Source organism: Aedes albopictus, chromosome 2, assembly GCF_035046485.1.
Source record: "Aedes albopictus strain Foshan chromosome 2, AalbF5, whole genome shotgun sequence".
NCBI classification, from domain to species: domain Eukaryota; kingdom Metazoa; phylum Arthropoda; class Insecta; order Diptera; family Culicidae; genus Aedes; species Aedes albopictus.
The window spans coordinates 384,640,902-384,661,425 of record NC_085137.1 but is presented as its reverse complement, the minus strand read 5'-3'; the positions used below and the strand labels follow the sequence as shown (position 1 = coordinate 384,661,425).

Here is a 20,524-nt window from a genome sequence, read left to right as displayed (position 1 = left end):
TCGGAGACCAGCAATTGAAGAATAACGGGAGGGTGCACAAGATCTCAAAACTTAGATTAATTATGACAGAGTTTGGATTTACAAAACATAAAATAGTCTCTGTCATCACGTAAATAAAATATGAATTCATCGTCGAGTCAAGGATAAGTAAGGCCATCTACCTATAAGCACTAGCTCAACATTAGATTTACAAAACAACGATAAAAACTACTGAATGGTAGAACGGTTCCCGAGAACTAGTTCTTTCCAAAGAACGGTTCAATTGAGAACGACTCCCTTGAAAGAACTGTTTTGCCCATCTCTAGTAGTGAAATGCGAAAGTGGTAGTGTGACGATTAAAGCTTGCGATATCGAAACAAACTAAAACATAATGAAGATAAATGAGTGAACAAAAAAAGAAACCGAGAAAAGAATACAGTGAAACCCCAAGGGTGACAAGAAGTGTAACAAGAAGAAACCTTTTGGCGGATTTGACGGGATCAAGCGTTCGTGTGGAAGCTGCTGATACGGAAGAAAGTGATCAGTGTAATTTAGTGAATCCCGTTGTAAACCCCTTGCCAAGGCCGCTACAGCTCAGTGTTGCCTACCAGAAAGAGCTAGACCGGGCGAAAAAAGAGAAAAAAGAAATGGAGCGTAAGATGGAGAATCTGTGTGAACGACTGGAGCTGATAAAGGAGAAGATGTTTCGTATCAAAGAAGTATTAAACCTGGACGCTGCGAAGAATGTGCATTATCTGAATCTTCAACTGCAAACGATTCAGAAGTCGTATGACGAGTACGACTTGGTGTACAACGAAGCGGTAAGTCTCGTCGCCAAGGATAAAAAATGTGAGTGGAAAAACGATTATCTCAATTTTGAAACACTCCATGCCGAGTTGTACGTATTGGCTCAAACAAAAATTGCTGAACTGCAAAGGAATGAATCAAGCCAAGCTTTGTCGCTGAATGCCAACGCGTCAGAGTTTCTTCCAAGACCACAGGTGGTACAAAGCGTCCCTCACCTTCAAGTACCATTGCCGACATTTGACGGGAAATTAGAAAACTGGCATTCGTTCAAATGTATGTTTCAAACCGTAATGGGCCGCTATCCGAACGAATCGCCGGCGATAAAATTGTACCACCTAAAAAACTCCCTGATCGGTAACGCAGCAGGTAAGATCGACCAAGAGGTGATTAACAACAATGACTACGATTCAGCATGGCGTTTACTGGAGGACGCCTATGAAGATGAGAGATTGATAATCGATACTCATATCGATGCGTTGCTTGATCTACCGAGACTGACCAGGGAAAATGGCGACGAGATGCGAAAGCTAGTTGAGACGTGTACGAAGCACGTTGACGCGTTAAAGAATCAAGAACTACCGGTAGAGGGCCTATCGGAGATGATTCTAATCAACCTTATCAGTAAGCGACTAGATAGGGAAAGCAGGAAGCTGTGGGAGTCCTCACTGAATCGCGGGGAATTGCCGTCGTTCGACGATCTGATGGAGTTCCTCAAGGAGCGCAGTCGCGTTCTCCAGAAGTTATCGAGTTACACCCACACCAATCAACCACCGGCAACTACTAAATCTGGCCAGCAGCCTGCAGCGTCGAAGGCCAGGCAGACGAAGATGTTTGTCCAAACGAACAAGGAGTCATGTCCGTGCTGCTCCAACTCCCACACTATCTACAAGTGCGTCGACTTCAAGAAGTTAACTGTACCAGAACGTTTCGACAAGGTCAAAAGAGCGGGTTTGTGCTTCAATTGCCTGCGTCCAGGGCATCGCACAGTGGAGTGCTCATCGGACCAGCACTGCAAGACCTGTTTCAAGCATCACCACAGTTTTCTCCACAACGAGCGCTCCGATGATCCCAAGAAGAAGGTTGAGACTGCTCAGCCGAAAAATCAAGTGGAAGCAGAGAAGAAAGAAGACTCGCCGCCTGCAGCAGAACAGCGAACGGTCAGCTGCTGCACACAAACGCAAGCAGTTCCGAAACAGGTTCTTCTATCTACAGCGAAGATCGTAGTGTTTGGTTCGGGTAACGCAACTACTACCTGCAGAGCGTTGCTGGACTGCTGTTCCGAGTCCAACATAATCACGGAGAAACTGGCAAAGCGACTGAACATGCAGCTTTCGGTAATCAATCCGCCGATTGTTATCTGCGGACTGAACGGGATGAAGACAACGGTCAACAAGGTCGTCCAAACTAGAGTGTCCTCTCGAGATGGCGAGTTTACAGCTGTTCTTGACTTCATCGTAACGCCGTCTATCACCGAGTTACCAACAGGTAAGGTAGAAACTCAAAACTGGCCACTTCCTGCCGGTATAGAGCTGGCAGACCCGACGTTCAATGTGCCGGACAATGTCGATGTCATTATCGGCGCTGAGCTGTACTACGATGTTCTGAAGAAAGGGCGCCTCAAAATTGGTTCCGACTTCCCGATTCTGGCCGAAACAGTATTTGGGTGGGTCGTAAGCGGTTCAGCGAAAACTCGGCTACCAATTATCCGTCAACGAGTTTGTCACCTAAACACCACCCACGAAGATGTCAATCGTACCCTCTCCAAGTTCTGGGAATTAGAGGCAGGGTATTATACCAGCAAGATGACTGCAGCAGAGCGTGCTGTAGAGCAGCATTTCGAAGAGACGCATAGCCGCAACAGCGAAGGGCGATACGTGGTGAGACTACCGTTCAATGATCGAAAGAGTCAACTGGGCGACTCATACGAGAATGCGAAGCGTCGGTTTATGAGACTGATGATCGGTCTAGCCAAGGACCCGTCCAAGCAAGAATCGTACAAGCAGTTTCTGGAAGAATATGTCACCTTGGGCCATATGCAGGAAGTATCCCACAACCCCGAACAAGGTTATTTCCTACCGCACCACGCAGTCTATAAGGAGGCCAGCTCGACTACGAAAGTTCGGGTAGTGTTCGACGCCTCGGCGGCGTCATCGACTGGCGTATCACTGAACGACACTCAACTAGTAGGACCTACCGTGCAGAGCGATTTGGTCACTATCATGCTGCGTTTCTGCACGTATCAGGTGGCACTAACAGCGGACGTACCTAAAATGTATCGCCAGGTACAAGTACATCCTGAGGATAGGAAATACCAGAGAATTGTTTGGCTGAACGATGCGAACGAAGTGTCTACCTTCGAATTGACAACAGTCACGTACGGCTGTTCGAGTGCTCCCTATCTGGCAACAAAGGCATTGACTCAACTGGCTACGGACGAAGCGGAAAACTTTCCTGCGGCAGCAAAGGTTGTCAAGGAGGACAGCTACATAGATGATTTCCTCACTGGTGGCAAGTCAGCAGCAGAGGTCAAGCAACTCTACAGGCAGCTAACGGCTATGTTGAATAGAGGTGGATTCGGCGTGCATAAATTTTGCTCCAACAGTGCAGAGGTCCTACAACTGATTCCATCGGAGTTACAGGACAAACAGGTAGATTTTGAAATGTCTGAGATCAATGACACTATCAAGACTCTTGGTTTGATTTGGAATCCGGGCCAAGACTACTTCGTGTTCAACGTACCTCTCCCATTGCTCAACAAAGCTAGGCCCACGAAAAGGACGGTACTCTCGGAAATCAGTATGCTATTCGACCCGCTGGGATTTCTAGGTCCTGTAGTCACCACCGCGAAACTGCTAATGCAAGAACTATGGCGTTTGAAGCTAGGATGGAACGATGAGTTACCCGATGAACAGATGCAGCTCTGGTTGGCGTTTCGTGAACAGCTGGATTCAGTGCGACAAATCAGGAAGAAAAGGTGCGTCATCCCCGGTGACGCTACGAAGGTCGAGCTACTTGGGTACTGTGATGCATCGAAGCGCGCATATGGTGCGGTTCTGTATGTTCGAAGCGAGGTCAGCGACGGCACGATCAACATCCAGCTAGTATGCAGTAAATCCCGAGTCGCCCCTCTGAAACCGATGACAATACCAAGACTTGAATTGTGTGGAGCACTAGTGCTGGCGCAGTTAGTTCAGAAAGCGATTGAATCCCTGAAAGTGAAGTTCGACAGTGTAACACTGTACTCCGATTCGATGATTTGTCTAAGCTGGCTGAAAAAATCTCCTGCGGTTTTGAACGAGTTCGTGTGCAACCGGGTAGCTACGATTGTTGAGCTGACTCAGAACTACAAATGGTATTACGTCAGGTCTGAGAACAATCCCGCTGATGTCCTATCACGAGGCTGTAGTCCGGAGCACCTGATTGAAGAAGAACTTTGGTGGAGAGCAGCACCAGAGCAGAGACAACCTCGGCAAGTGAAGAATGAAGTCGTTCCTGTGCTGGCGGACGAAGACCTGCCAGAACTGCGGAGTTCAAAAAGTGTCCTTGCAACAACCGTAGAAAAACCGTCAACAAATTGGTGTCGAGTCAGCAACTTCGAACGACTGCAACGTGCCTGGGCGTACGTGTGGCGGTTTATTGAAATAACTCGTTCGAAGAAGAGAAATCCGGTCAGCAATGCGATCACCGCTGGAGAACTGTCCAGAGCTACGCAAACTATCTTCAAAATCGTGCAACAGGAGGAATTCAAGGAAGAGTTGAAGTACTTGCAATCTAGAGGAAAAAGGAGGAATAATCTGTCGGGGTTAGCCCCATTCGTAGATGATGAAGGCTTCGTCAGAGTAGGCGGGCGGCTGAAGTACTCAAACATTCCATATGAAGGTAAACATCAACTACTGCTACCGGAAAGGCATCCGGTGGTCGAGCTGCTGGTTCGCCACCTACATGAGAAAAACCTTCACGTTGGTCAGAATGCTCTGATCTCAATCATTCGTCAGCAGTATTGGCCGATCAAGGTGAAGACGACTGTCAAGCGGATTACTAGTCGATGCTACAGATGTTTCAAGCACAAGCCATCGCAGTTGAACCAATTCATGGGTCAGTTGCCGAGTCACCGTGTCACCCCTGCACCTGTGTTTGCTTCGACTGGCGTAGATTTTGCCGGACCGTTCGTACTCCGAGAGAGTGGTAGGAAACCAAAATTTGTAAAGGCGTACGTTGCGGTGTTCGTGTGCATGGCTGTGAAGGCAGTACATTTGGAGCTGTGCACAGATTTGCGGTCGGAGACGTTCTTGGCAGCGTTGCAAAGATTTTCGAGTCGACGTGGCACTCCTTCAGATCTTTATTCGGATAATGCTACCACATTCACCGGAGCTGCTAATGAGCTAGCGGACCTACGACAACTCTTCCAAAGCCAATTACACAAGGACAAGCTAACCGAGTTCTGTACCACGAAAGGCATCACCTGGCATTTCATACCGCCGCGAAGCCCGCACTTTGGCGGCATTTGGGAAGCCGGAGTTAAGGCAATGAAACACTTGCTCAAGCGTGTTGTAGGAGAAACAAGACTAACTTACGAAGAGATGGCAACGTTCCTTGCGGAGGCGGAAGCGATTATGAATTCGCGGCCGCTATGCCCTTTGTCGGATGACCCGAATGATTTGCAGGCTTTAACTCCATCGCATTTCTTGATTGGGCGCACTGGTCAAGCGATTCCGGAGCCTTCGTATGATGGGGAAAAAATCGGCAGGCTGTCAAGGTGGCAGCACGTGCAGTACATGAGGGACCATTTTTGGAAGAGGTGGTCCGTGGACTATCTCCATACCCTGCAAACACGACAAAAATGGAAGAACGGTATATTGGACATCAAGGTAGGTGCTTTGGTGTTACTACGGGAAGAAAATGTTCCACCCCAGCAGTGGAAATTAGGCCGCATCACTGCCATACATCCAGGCGAGGACAAGGTGGTGAGAGTGGTTACCGTCAAGACGGCGGGCAGCGAGTACAAACGGGCAGTTACCAGGATCTGTCTGTTTCCAGATGTTGAATCTAACGACCCAACGGGGGGTGTATGATTGCGCAGCAAGAAAAATACAGTCCATTTTATTTTCAGTGCAGACACGCACATCATTACATACACGCATTTGTTGTACCTCTATGATAGAAAACCTTTGTCAGATAAAGCAGTAGAAAAATAAATCTTGTACCAAGCAGACGCGTCCGACTTTTGTTCTATTCGGCCATCGAGTTTTGCAAGTCCGAACGTCCGAACCACGTGAAAATTCCCCCCGAACAATGTTAAACAAGCAGTTTTAAAAAGTGATCGATTTTGCGCCGTGAAAAAAAGGCGGGGCAAGATGGGTCACATTTTAAATAATTCACATTTTCTCAATGAAAAACGTCAAAATATAAGATTTGTTCCGCATTCATATATGCTTCATATCCATACTGAGTAAACAAGAGCTACTAGTAAAAATTTTATAAATTTATTTGGAATATAAAAAACTTTACGATTCGAGTGGTCCTCAGGCGACTTGAAAATCGATGTTTTCACTAAAAAAATATCATAATTTTATGTTATAATTTTAAGCGTTCATTCCGCTTGATTGAAGTCAGTTATAAGATAGTCTTGTAATAAAAAATAAATAACTTTTGAATGCTCCAAAAATACGTTCAAAATTGAAGGTGACCCATCTTGCCCCGCGGCCGTTTATATGGAGATTATATGGGATGTATCGCATAAGAAAAATGGCTAAAAACCATTTTATTTTTTATTTCCAATGAGAGTGAATAATTTTTCAATCAATGCCCCAAACTTTTGTATGTTCATGCTGGTCATCTAACAAAATTATTAACATAATCAAAACATAAGTAATGCGCCCGAAAATGGCACTGACCCATCTTGCCCCGCGACCCATCTTGCCCCGTCCCACCCTATACTATCACCGCTACTGTTCCTCATCGTAATTGACAAGATCCTGGTAGGTGCGATCGACCGTGAACCAAATCGTGGATTGCTGTGGCAGCTCATTACCGTGGAGCACCTAAATGACTTCGAATTGGCTGATGACGTTGCTCTCCCTAGCTCAATGATCATACCAATCGCTCCTCGGCGACAGGTCTTAACATCAACATCAACAAGACCAAATCGTTGGGTGTAAACACGGTCAACCCTTCCAACTTTACGGCAGCTGGACAATCAGTGGAGCATGTTGAAAGCTTCCAATATCTTGGTAGCCAAATGGCGGCCGATGGCGGCACCAACATTGACATAGATGCATAGATCAAGAAGGGGATAAACAACAACCAGATTAGACGACGCACCAAAATCCGAATGTTCAACGCTAACGTGAAATCTGTGCTGCTGTACTGCCTATGATCGCATAACTGTCCCATATGAATAGGAAATCCAGCAAATATGGGACTGATATGCTGTCATAGGCAGTGTACGCCAGTGAAAGTTAGTGTTTATCAACGGAGAACACTCAACGGCTGCAGGTCTTCATCCATAGATGCCTGCGGTATATAATTCGTGCATGGTGGCCTCAATTGAATCTCCAACGTGGAGCTCCGTCGTCGAAGTCATCAAAAGCCGATATCGACAGAAATTTGGGAGCAGAAATGGAGGTGGGTCGGCCACACTCTACGCAGAGATGGGAACGAAATCTGCAAACAAGGGTTAGATTGGAACCCAACAGCACATCGCAGCAGAGGCAGACCCAGAGGCTCATGGCGGCGCAGCCTCAACAACGAAATGAAGCAAGTCGACGGAAATTTGACCTGGCCATAGGTCAAGGCAATGGCGGGTAATCGCCCAGGATGGAGATTTTTCAATTCGGCCCTCTGCACCACCGTGCGCAGGACTGAAAGTAAGCAAGTAGCAGGCTACTTCGACATAGGGTCTTCTAATTATCTAATGGATGCCATTGTAAAGCCACTGCAACTAAACTCCACTCACCTGTTGTTGTAAACATTCCTACTGCTACTGCTAGTGCTGGCACTGGCCGTATTGGCCGCCGCATTGTTGTTGTTGGTGATCTTGGCTCCCTCGTCCGCCCGCTTTAGCACCAGATTGTGCTCCCGTTCGACGCCGGATTCAGCCAGCGTCGTACTGTTGGTCACATTGTTCGGCCAGCCGAACCATTGCTGATGCCGCACCGGAATGTCCGTGATCGTGTAGACGTCGGTCTTGATCGACAGAATGTTCTGATGGCCGGGGAATTTAAGCTCCAGCAAGTTACCCTCCGGTTGGACGTTGATGTGCAGCGTGTAGTTTTGCCTGTTTTGCGACGACAGTGGGTCACTAAAAATAAGACCAAGGTATGATCGTTATTGGGGCGATCGCTTCAAAGGGCGTTCGAAACTTACGCGTCAGCCATGAAACCCTCTCCGGTCATGTCGGATAGGACTAAATTGACCTCTTTGCCTATATTGAGCGACTTGAGCACCGTCGAGGAATTTTGTAATTCTTTCTACAATTGACAGGATTAATTTACACAGCACATTGCGAAATACCACGTGTCCTACCTGTTTACCCGGTTCCCATCCTTTCAACGCTTGCCGACATACCGGAACGGCAGTCTTTTCGCAAATTTTGGCTTTCAACTCGCCCACCGTGGCCGTGTTCGGAACGGTGATCTTGTGCACATCATTATTGAAGTGAATCCTAAAAACTACGTCATGCGGCGTTACGTCCAAATAGTTGAGCGCACTGCGGAAGTCGTTGCTGCTGCTAGACCGTGATGTAGATGCTCCTGTAATAAGGAATTGGCACTTAAAAAAACGATCTTCCGACCACAATCTTCGAAGCAAGCAATAACATGATAAGTGATGGTATAGTAAGAGGTACAATGATGATTTTAGTCAAAACTAAGAAAACAAAACAAACAGGTACAATGAGTGCTTTCGAAAACAACATCTTCTGTACCTGGTTCAATTAGTCCGAAAGGATCGTCGTAGAAAAAATCTGTATATATACGGCAAAATACGCAACAGTTATTAATCTATGCAGCATAATCCTCCATGGCACGGTACAGAACGCATTAGACTTACCCATATCCAAGTTCCGACTGTGGCTGGAGCCGGCGCTGCTGCCTGCCGTTCCTCCGGCCGAACTCTTGACGGGTGATGACGGAGCCGTCATCAGCTCCTCGACGTTTGCCGTGGCTTCCAAACTATTTAGATTATTGGAATAACTGGCGAATGCTCCTCCTCCGCTACCGAGGTTACTGCTACCTCCTCCGCCTCCACCTCCACCGCCGTTTCCGCTGCCACCAGCGGACGACGATCGCTGTTCCTGAGGATCCTGTGGCAGTACCCGATGGACGGCGGACTAAATAGAACAATGGAAAAGTTCGAAAATATATCTTTCATAATTTACCAAACTAGAAATTACTTACTAGTAGATCCCAGTTGCATTCATCTAAATGGTATATAGCCTCCGCAACATCTTCAATAGCGGTTATACTCTGAAAAGGAGGGTAATTTGGATTAACTAAATATTTTGTGCAATCGAGTGTAAATTTAAAGAACTTGAAACATTCCTCACAGAGTACATATTCGATTTGATGGAAACGACATTGGTAACTAGGTAATAGCTACATATAAACTTTCAAAGCCAAGCTCAACTACCGATAGAGGGTGGTCTGCATTTCATTTTTTATTGGCAATATAAATACTGATATTATTGTTTAGGAATACTATGATACCTTCGTGGTGATCGAAAGGTGGAAGCAGCACTTCGACGAGCACCTGAATGGCGAAGAGAGTGTAGGCACGGAGGACCAAGGCAGCGGAGGAAATGGCTATGTTGGTGCATCAGAGGACGGGAACGAACCAACTCCCACGCTGAGGGAAGTTAAGGATGCCATCCACCAGCTCAAAAACAACAAAGCGGCTGGTAAGGACGGTATCGCAGCAGAACTCATCAAGATGGGCCCGGAAAAGTTGGCCACGTGTCTGCACCAGTTAGTAGTCAAGATCTGGGAAACCGAACAGCTACCGGAGGAGTGGAAGGAAGGGATAATCTGTCCCATCCACAAGAAAGGCGACAAGTTAATGTGAGAACTTTCGAGCGATCACCATTTTGAATGCCGCCTACAAAGTGCTATCCCAGATCATCTTCCGTCGTGTTTCACCTAAAGTAAATGATTTCGTAGGAAGTTACCAAGCCGGCTTCATCGACAACGGACCAGATCTTCACCGTACGGCAAATGAAATCCTCCAGAAATGCCGTGAATACCAGGTCCCAACGCACCACCTGTTCATCGACTTCAAAGCGGCATACGACAGTATCGACCGCACAGAGCTATGGAAAATTATGGACGAGAACAGCTTTCCCGGGAAGCTTACCAGACTGATAAAAGCAACTATGGATGGTGTGCAGAACAGCGTAAGGATTTCGGGTGAACTATCCAGTTCATTCGAATCTCGACGGGGACTACGACAAGGTGATGGACTTTCCTGCCTACTCTTCAACATCGCCCTGAAAGGTGTTATGCGACGAGCCGGGCTCAACAGCCGGGGTACGATCTTCACGAAATCCGGCCAATTTGTCTGTTTTGAGGATGACATGGATATTATTGCTAGAACATTTGGAACGGTGGCAGAACTGTACACCCGCCTGAAACGCGAAGCAGCAAAGGTCGGACTGGTGGTGAATGCGGCTAAGACAAAGTACATGCTGGTAGGTGGGACTGAGCGAGACAGGACAAGCCTTGGCAGCAATGTTACGATAGACGGGGATACTTTCGAGGTGGTAGAAGAATTCGTCTACCTCGGTTCCTTGCTAACGGCTGACAATAACGTGAGCCGTGAAATACGAAGGCGCATCATCAGTGGAAGTCGTGCCTACTATGGGCTCCAGAAGAAACTGCGGTCAAAAAAGATTCACCCCCGCACCAAATGTACCATGTACAAGACGTTAATAAGACCGGTGGTTCTCTACGGACACGAGACATGGACGATGCTCGAGGAGGACCTGCAAGCACTCGGAGTTTTCGAGCGACGGGCGCTAAGGACGATCTTCGGCGGCGTGCAGGAGAACGGTGTGTGGCGGAGAAGGATGAACCACGAGCTCGCTGCACTTTAAGGCAAACCCAGCATCCAGAAAGTGGCCAAAGCCGAAAGGATACGGTGGGCAGGGCATGTTGCAAGAATGCCGGACAACAACCCTGCAAAGTTGGTGTTTGCTAACCATCCGGTTGGTACAAGAAGGCGTGGAGCGCAGAGAGCACGATGGGCGGACCAGGTGGAGCGTGATTTGGCGAGTGTTGGGCGCGACCGAGGTTGGAGAGCTGCAGCTGCAAATCGAGTATTATGGTAGCAAATTGTTGATTATGTCTTGTCTTGTGTCTTGTGATATTGAACAAATAAATGTATGTATGTATGCGCAGTGTAGACGCAACCAATCGTGCCCTTGTCCGCACTGAGCGCATGAAAATTCTGCTCTTTGGATTTACACCATCAAGCACATCATAAATTATAAATCTTTTCATCTTATCAGATAGAAGGATGTTGAAATATTGTAAATGTCATTTCGAACTGTCAAAAAACCGCACCGCAGAGCCACACGGAGCGCGCAAAGAGATTTTCACCCGGGTGAAAACACTCTAGTGAATTTCACTTTGAACGGCCCGTGCGGCGCTGCGGTGCGGTTTTTTGACAGTTCGAAATGACATTTACAATATTTCAACATCCTTCTATCTGATAAGATGAAAAGATTTATAATTTATGATGTGCTTGATGGTGTAAATCCAAAGAGCAGAATTTTCATGCGCTCAGTGCGGACAAGCCTGGTGCCAACCACATTATAGACAGGCGCGGAACAGGCAGAACTCAGTCTTCCGGATGAAGAAGCGTCAGCAGGAAGAACAAGATCGCGAAACGATGGAAAAGCTGCACCGCGCTAAGGACACACGGAAGTTCTACGAGAAGATTTATGCTGCTGTTCATCACCGATTGCAAGACAGTTCGTGGGGCAATATCAGGCTGGATTCATGGGTGAACGCGCCACAACGGACCAGATGTTCGCCATCCGCTAGGTGTAGCAGAAATGCCGCGAATACAACGTGCCCACACATCACCTGTTCATCGATTTCAAATAGGCGTATGATACAATCGATCGAGAACAGCTATGGCAGATTATGCACAAATACGGATTCACGGATAAACTGATACGATTGATCAAGGCGACGATGGATCGCGTGATGTGCGTAGTTCGAGTATTAGGGGCACTCTGGACACTCTCGAATCCCTTCAAATCTCGCAGAGGGTTACGGCAAGGTGATGGTCTTTCGTGATTGCCGTTCAACATTTCGTTAGAAGCAGTGTTGGTAAAATCACACTCAAAGCAGACTCATGAACCGCTCCCGCTTGAGCAAACTCGCACGCGATTCAGAATCATTCTCTCACGCGCGGGATTTTCATGCAAAATCTCGCTCTCACGAGTCAAGCGCCGAAATCTCGTTCGCTTGTAAAACGAATCCAAATCAATTTGAACGACATTCAATGTTATTGTACGCTAGATTTGCTTTTGTTCTATCATATAATCCTAAAAACTTTGATGTAAATATTAAGAACACCAAGAAATAAAGCAATGAGTGAAATCGCGAGTCAATTCATGCATGATTTTTTCGGCGGTGAGTTTGGCGAGTCAAGAATCGCGTGTGAAACAACTCAACCGTGAGATTTGAGAATTTGAGTTTTTACCAACACTGGTTAGAAGGTGTAATAAGGAGAGCGGAGATAAACACGAGTGGGATGATTTTCACGAAGTCCGTTCAGCTGCTTTGTTTCGCTGATGATATTGAAATTATTGCTCGTAAATTTGAGACGATGGCGGAAACGTACATCCGACTAAAGAGTGAAGCCAGGCGAATCGGATTAGTCATTAATGTGTCGAAGACAAAGTACATGGTGGCAAAGGGCTCCAGGGAGGAATCACCACGCCCGTCACCCCGAATTTATATCGACGGTGATAAAATCGAGGCGGTTGAAGAATTCGTGTACTCGGGTTCACTGGTGACCGCCGACGACACCAGCAGAGAAATTCAGAGGCGCATTATGGCAGGAAATCGTGCCTACTTTGGACTCCGCAGAACTCTACGATCGAATAAAGTTCGCCATAACACAAAGTTAACTAGGTATTTATCTACAAAACGCTGGACCAACGCGCCCTTGGAGTTTTCGAACGGAAGGTGTTGCGTACCATCTACAACGGAGTCCAGATGGAAGACGGGACTTGGAGAAGGCGAATGAACCACGAGCTGCATAAGCTGCTGAGAGAACCAACCATAACCATTAGAGTGGGTCAACGTTGTATGGAGAAACTTTAAATTTGATCGTATCAACCCGGAACAAAGCTTTTTCAATCAATATTAGCGCCCAAAATAACTGTGCAAAATTTGGGAACAATTGGTTGCTTCCCCGTATTCCGCATTGCGATTAAAATTTGTATGGAGATTAGTATGTGAAAACATACTTTTTTGCATTTTACTCAAGTTTAATTCTTTTGTCTAATACCATGTAACTAATGACGTTAAAGTAAAGCCTAGGATATGCCGACGACCGCAAAGTGATCCGGCGCTTGTCAAAAAAGTTATTCGCTTGGTAACTTAGGCCAAAAATTAAGATTTTATTATTGATGTTATTCCTTTTATTTACATGTTAAATGTTAAGCACCACCGGGCAATCTGTACGTTATAACTTTTTTCAGAAGTGTCGGATCACTTTGCGGTCTTTGACAAAGTTTTTCGGCATATCCTAAGCTATACTTCAACTTCATTAGTTAGATCGTTTTAGACGAAAAAAAAATCAATTACGAGAAAAATGCAAAAAAAGCGCGTTTTCCCATACTAAATCCCATACAAATTTCAATCGCAATGCGAGATACGGGGAAGCAACCAATCGCTCCCAAATTTTGCACAGTTGTTTTGGACGCTAAAAGTAGTCGAAAAAGCTTTGTTCCGAAAAATCGACTTTGTTGACCCAGTCTAATAACCACACACTCAATCCTGAATTGCCTGTTCGGTACTTTTTTGACGAAAATAGAACAGCAGTACGATTTCGGTAGTTTAGGTAATCGATTTTACTGAGGCTCAGTACACCAACTACTGTCAAAAACGGGTGCAAAAGGTAAACAATCCATTATAGCTGTATTCGGCTGTTCTAATTTCGTCAAAAAAATACCGAACACGGTATTCAAAATTAGGTGTGCATCGTTCATACCGCGAAAATCGGGAGGCTACGGTGGGCCGGTACAAGAAGAAGTGGAGCGCAGCGAGCTAGGTGGGTCGACCAAGTGGAGGACGATCTGCGGACCTTACGCAGAGTGCGGAACTGGCCACAAACAACCATGGACGAAGTGGAATGAAGACGGCTACTATGCACAGCAGAGGCCACCCCGGCCTTAGCCTGATGGGTAAGGTAAGTAACTTGTAATTGTATATATTGTTAACTTAAGTTGTCGTCTTGAATGGGGCTTGGTGATAGACCTGTGCGCCGACTATATTATGTTTCCAGTTCAAAACCGAATTAGCGACATTTTTTCTTTGACTTCCGCTGCTATTGCTTTGCGTTAAACACAATGTCGGAAGTGGGGCGCTGTATTGTACACCTGGTGCTTTAAACAGCGCCCCACTTCCGACATTGTGTTTAACGCAAGGCAAACGCAGCGGAAGTCAAAGAAAAAATGTCGCTAATTCGGTTTTGAACTGGAAACATAATATTTTGCTCGGCGGCGGCGTGAGGGCCATTTTCGGCCGGCGGCGGCGGCGTCATCGGCGTCATCGGCGTCACGCCGGTGGCAGCTTTCGGCGGCGGCGGCGGCGGCGGCGTGAATCGGCGTGACCAAAATTTGACCATATTAGGCAAAGCAAAGAACATGACCATTATTGATGACATTAACTATTACGTTAGAATGAATACATTTTTTTTTTATTTCTGTACGGGTCCATTATTGCTATTAGACCTACTGAGACACATTTTTTTTACTTATTCGTTTATTTGGAAGGCTCGGGCGCCACATGGACATAACAGAGCCGAAATGATTTATACATTTTTGTTTTTACGTTGTTTACATTTTTCAAATTGTCAACAGCCATAATACTCATAGTTTGGGGAGCCGAAGTACTCGCGGCTGTTTCGAGGTTAGGGATAACAAATATTTATAATTGGAAAGGAATATTGATACATTACCGGTATCCTAAATGTAATGCATATTGCATTACTCCAATGCAAATGAAGGGCAATAAAATATTGATTTTGCTACTGTTTTTTTGTTTGGCTGTTTCAGAACCTTCAGAAGCAATCAAACTTGATAATAAGGTCACACTATTTACACTAAGGGTTCTCCTAATGATTTCAGGGAGGAATCTCAGATGGAACCCTAGAAGGAGCCTGAAAGAAACTCCTGAAGCAATCCATGAAGAAAATTCTGATCTAATCTCTGCAGAAACTGCTGTTTGAAACCCTGAAAAAACTTCTGCGGGAATCTCTGGCGGTTCAAGAATTTCTTTTAGAGATTCCTACAGAAAATTCTGAACAAATCCCTGATTGAAGTATTCGAGGAACTTCAGAAGGAAATCCAGGAAGATTCCCCAAATTAATTCGAGCAGGAATCCCAAGGGAATTACATCAGGAATTTCCAAACGAATTCCAAGAGTAATCTTCTACGGAATCCCAGCGGGAATTTCAAAAGAAATTCGAGAGAAATCCCCAATGGATTTCTAGGAGGAATCTACGAAAAATAGCGAGAAGGAATTCCAGGAGAAATTCCCGAGAGAATACTAAGAGGAATTTTCGAATGAATTCCATGGGGAAACCTCAAAGGAATTCCAGGAGGAAGCCCATAAGGTATTCCAGCAGGAAACTCCGAAGGAATTTTAGGAAGAATCCCCGGAGGAATTCTAAGCGGAATTCCCGGAGGAAATCCGTCAAGGATCCCCGAAAAAAATCTAGGAGGAATCTCCGAAGATATTCAAAGAGGAATCACCAAAGGAATCCCAAGAGGGAATTCCTAAGGAATTTTAAGAAGAATCCTCGAAGAAAAAACCCCTCAAGAGAAACTCCTGCAGGAATTTTAAGAGGAATCCCCGAAATTACTATGGGAGGAATCTTCAAAGAAATTCCAAAAGAAATTTCAGGAGAACTTCTCGAAGGAATTCTAGGAAGAATCACCGGATGAATTCCAGGAGGAAACCTTGCAATGAATTTTAGGAGGAACCCTCGAAGGAAATCTTGAAAGAATCCCCGAAGAAATTACAGGAGAAATTCTTGCAGGAATCCGAGAGAGCACCTCCGAAGGAATTCCGGGAGGAATCTCCAAAGAAATTCAAGAAGGAAGAATCGTCGAATACTAGGAAAAATTTCCGATGGTATTCTAGGAGAAATCACCGTAGAAATTAAAGAAGGAAATACCGACAGAATTCCAGGAGGAATCCTAGAGTAATTCCATGAGGAATTTTTGAAGGAATTTCAGGAAGAATCTCCGTAGGAAATCAAAGAGGAATCACCAAAGGAATTCCAGAAGGAAATCCCGGAGGAATTCAGGGAGGAATCCACGACGGAATATCAAGAGGAATCTCCGAAAAATCCCAGAAGGATTTGATGAAGGAAGTCCAGGAGGAAGCCCCACAGAAATTACAGTTTTTTTTTTAATTCGAGGAAAAACCCTCAAAGTATTTCTAGGAGGAATCATCGAAATATATCCAGGTGGAATTCTCATAGGAACCCTCATAGGAATTCCATGAGAAGCCCCTGATATAATTCTAGAAGGAGTTCCCGCAGGAACTCCAAGGGGAAAACCCGAAAGAATTCCAGGAAAAATCCCCGCAGAAATTCGAAGAGAAATTCTCGTAGAAATTTCAGGAGGAATCCCCGACGGAATATTAGGAGGAATCCCCGAAGAAATTTCAGAAGGAATCCTCGAAGAAAGTTCCAGAGGAATTCCCGAAAGAATTCTAGGAGAAATCCTCGAAGGAAATCTAGGAGGAATCCCCGAAGGGTTTTAAGGAGGAATCTTCGAATGAAATCCAGGAGGAATTCCTGAAGGAGTTTCAGGAGTCCCCGAGGGAAGCCCAGGAGAAATCCCTGAAGGAAGTCCAGCAGGAATACCCGAAGGAATCCCTGGAAGAATTCCTGAAGGAATCCCAGGAGACATCTCCGAAGAAATTACAGGAGAAAACCCTGCAGAAATCCCAGGAGGAGCGCCTGCAGAAAATCTGGGAGGAATTTCCGAAGCATTTCCAAGCGTAATACTCGAAGGATTTTCAGGAGGAATCCCCATAGGAAGTCCAGGAGGAATCCCCGAAGGAATTCTAGAAGAAATCAATGCAGCAATTCCAGAAGAAAACCCCAAAGGAATTTCAGAAAGGCTCCTGAAGGAATTCCATGAGGAATACCTGAACCAATCCAGAAGGAATCTCCGAAGGAATTCTAAGAGAAACCATCAAAGAAATTCCAGGAGGAAACCCCGAAGAAATTTCAGGATGGATCCATGAAGGATATTCAGGAGGAATACCCGAAGGAATCCCAGGAGACATTCCAGAATGAATTCTAGGAGGAATCCCCGAAAGAAGTCCAAGAGGAATCCCTAAATGAAATACAGAAAAAATCCCTGGAGGAACTCCATAAGGAATCCAGGTGGAATCTCCGAAGGAATTCTAAGAGGAATCACCAAAGAAATTTGACGGAATATTAGAAGGAATCCCCGAAAGAATTGCAGGAGGAAACCCCGAAAGAAAATCTAGGAAGAATCTCCGGAGGAATTCCAAGAGCAATCCATGAAAGAATTCCAGGAAAAAGGCCAGATGGAATCCTCGAAGAAAGTCCAGGGGAACCACTGAAGGAAGTCTAGGAGGAATCTCCGAAAAAAAATGCAGGAGAAATCGTTGCAGGGATTCCATGAGAATGCTCGAAAGTATTCCGGTAGGAATATCCAAAGGATTTCCAGGCGGAGTCCTCGAAGGATTTTCAGCGGATCTTTCCGAGTAGGGGGAAGGATATACAGGAAGTATTCTCTAAAGAATTCCTCTGAAGATTTCCAGAAGGAAATCCTTGAGGATTTCTTGTGGAAACTCCATGAACGATCCCTCGAGAATATCCTGGAGATATGCCTTGTTATAATCCTAAGGGAATTAATGAAGAAACTCCTACAAGATTCCCTAAGGCAATTCCTGTAGGAATTTCTGATTGAGCTTCTGGAGAAATCTCTGATGTAACTGCTGGAGGCATCCGTGAGTCTTCCTGGAAAAATCTCAATCACAACCTACAATCTGAAGGAACCCCAGGAGCGATCCCTGGAAGAATTCCTAAAGGAACTTCTCGTGAAATCCCCTAAGGAATCCTGAAGGAATCTTGGAAGGAACTCTTATATAAGAATCCCTGAATAAACTTCTGGGGTAATCCCTGAATTCCCCTGGAGGTATCCTTGGATCTTCGTATAAGATTCTCTGAAGGAACTTCTGTAGGAATCCCTGAAGAAATTCAGGAGGGATCTCTGAAGAAACATCTGCAAGAATCTCTGAAACTCCTGGAGAAATCGCTGATGGAATGGGGGACTAATTTCTAAAGACCTCCTGCAGGAACTAACGAAGAAACTTCTCACGGGAATCTTGATGGATCTCCAGGTGGCATTTATGAATCCTCCTAAAAGAATCTTTAAAGGGAGTTCTTTAAGGATACATGAACGAACTCCCGTTGAAGTAGCTTTGGGATCTGCTGAAGTAATTCCTAATAAACACCTGGAGGCATCCCTGAATCCTCCTGGAGCTAATAGGGTGATCCCTGAGAGATCACCGAAGGAACTTGTAGAGCAGTCCTTAAAAGAACTCCTGAAAGAATCTCTGAAAAAAATCTCTAGGCATCCCGAAGTATTTCCTAGAGGAATCTCCGAAGAAATTTCAGGGGGGATTCTTGAACAAATTCCAGGAATTTCTGAAGGATCTCCTGGAGGTATCTCTGAGGAAAATCCTGGACTTATTCCCAAAGAAACTCCTGTAGGAACTCCTGAAGGAACTTCTGAAGGAACTTCTGAAGGAATCCATGAAAGAGCTCTCAAACTAATCTCTGAAGGACCTCCTATGAGAATCCCTGAAGGATCTTATTCTGGATGAATCTCTGGTGTATCTCCAGGAGGCATCTTTGAATTCTCTAAATAAATTTCTGAAGTTACTTCTGTCGAGATATTCCTGAGATCTTCTAAAAAAATCATCTTGGAGGCATCCCTGTAGAATTTTCTGGAGGAATCCTTGGAGGATCTCCTGGAGGCATCACTGAATCCTTCTGGAAGAAAAAACTTCTGGAGTGATGTGAATGTGTGTTCTAAGAGTTGAGAAATCAGTTATTGTAATCAAACTTTTATGATAGTGATCGTGAAATTTGTTTTTATCTCAACTTTATGTAAACTTAATTTTGTTTGTGCGCTTATCACCGGCGTGAAAAATGAAAATCGGCGGCGTGACAAATAGCGGCGTATGGCGCGCCGCCGATACCTCGGTCGGCGTCGGCGTGAGACAAAAAGTGTCGGCGGCGGCGGCGTGGCGCGGCGGCGCACAGGTCTACTTGGTGACTGACCAAGTCACTCACGATACTAACCCGACGTCTCCACTAGACAGAAATCTCGCGTTACATTTGAAAAGGGCCTATCCCCAGAACGTAAACATTGAGAAAAATCGATACAAACATTTTCCATCACATTTCTTATTCGTATTTCACAGTTTTCGGATTTTTCAACGTGCTTTTCGTTTTAATGATACAAGAATAGATGCATCTTTGCTTCAATAATCAAGTTTGCATTAAAAATTATTAAAAAAGTATGAAAAATTATAGATAAACATGTTAAGCTTATTTGAAAAATTTCTCCCGGTGTACGCCTTATTGTGAGTCTTTCTAAAATTTTCTTAGCGTGGATTGGCCCCCCCGAGTGAGTCCGTTGTTGACATCGTATCAAGGATTGGCCGTTTTTGAGAGAGAGAATTCGCTCTCTCGGCGCTCGGGCCGAGAGCCGTTCGGAAAATTTTCGGTTGTCGGCCCTTTAAACGAGAGGACCAACAAATGAAAACAAAATTTTACCGTTACTGGCCCATTTGGAGCACGGGCTTATGAATGATTGAAAAAAAAAAGCAATGATCGGCCGTTTTGAAGATGGGGTTTATTCTGATAAGATTAACGAATAGGCGGGTGATGCTTGCACAGTATGTTACTGTTGGGGGATGCTATGGAAAGGTATCAAAATCGATTTGTTTACATTTTAGGGATAGGCCCTTTTCAAATGTAACGCGAGAAATGTCTTGCCATTTTGCTGGACAGATGTGTCATGACAGAAATGTTCTCTCGCTGTTTGCATGGAAAGCAGCGGTGTTGATCATTTCTGTTACGTTTTCTCTTTCTGGCAGCAAAATGGCAAGACATTTATGTCTAGTGGAGACGTGGGGTAAGACCTGCGTATGAATGGGACGTCCAGCAAAGATGAGACTGTTATGCGAATGGGAGTAGTATAGTCTCATATCGATTTACAGAAAATAAACAAAATTTCAGTTTGCTTGGTAGTTAGGCTATGGATCGCCAATCCTGAGACGGCGGGTTTGATTCCCGTTTCAGTCGGGAAAATTGTCTATGATTCTCTGGGCATAGTTTATCATTGTGCTTGTCTCACAATATACGAATTCATGCAACGGCAGGCAAAGAAAGCCCTTCATAACTGTGGAAGTGCTCAAAGAATACTAAGTTAAAGATAGAGGCA

At 45.3% G+C, this 20,524-nt stretch overlaps 1 protein-coding gene across 4 annotated transcripts in view; it reads right to left on the bottom strand.

Annotated features, from left to right (window-relative positions):
* LOC109402733 (FAS-associated factor 1) overlaps nt 1-20,524 on the bottom strand; it is a 32,977-nt gene that overhangs the window by 11,368 nt on the left and 1,085 nt on the right. For 3 of the 4 annotated variants that reach the window (XM_029878943.2, XM_029878942.2, XM_062853138.1), the window contains exons 3-8: nt 9,183-9,251; nt 8,836-9,115; nt 8,711-8,749; nt 8,311-8,537; nt 8,152-8,255; nt 7,742-8,086 (exon numbers count right to left, since the gene is read on the bottom strand). In XM_029878943.2, coding sequence (XP_029734803.2) covers nt 7,742-8,086; nt 8,152-8,255; nt 8,311-8,537; nt 8,711-8,749; nt 8,836-9,115; nt 9,183-9,251 — 1,064 coding nt within the window. The remainder of the gene's footprint in view (nt 1-7,741; nt 8,087-8,151; nt 8,256-8,310; nt 8,538-8,710; nt 8,750-8,835; nt 9,116-9,182; nt 9,252-20,524) is intronic. The other variant, XM_029878944.2, reaches the window with a different exon arrangement.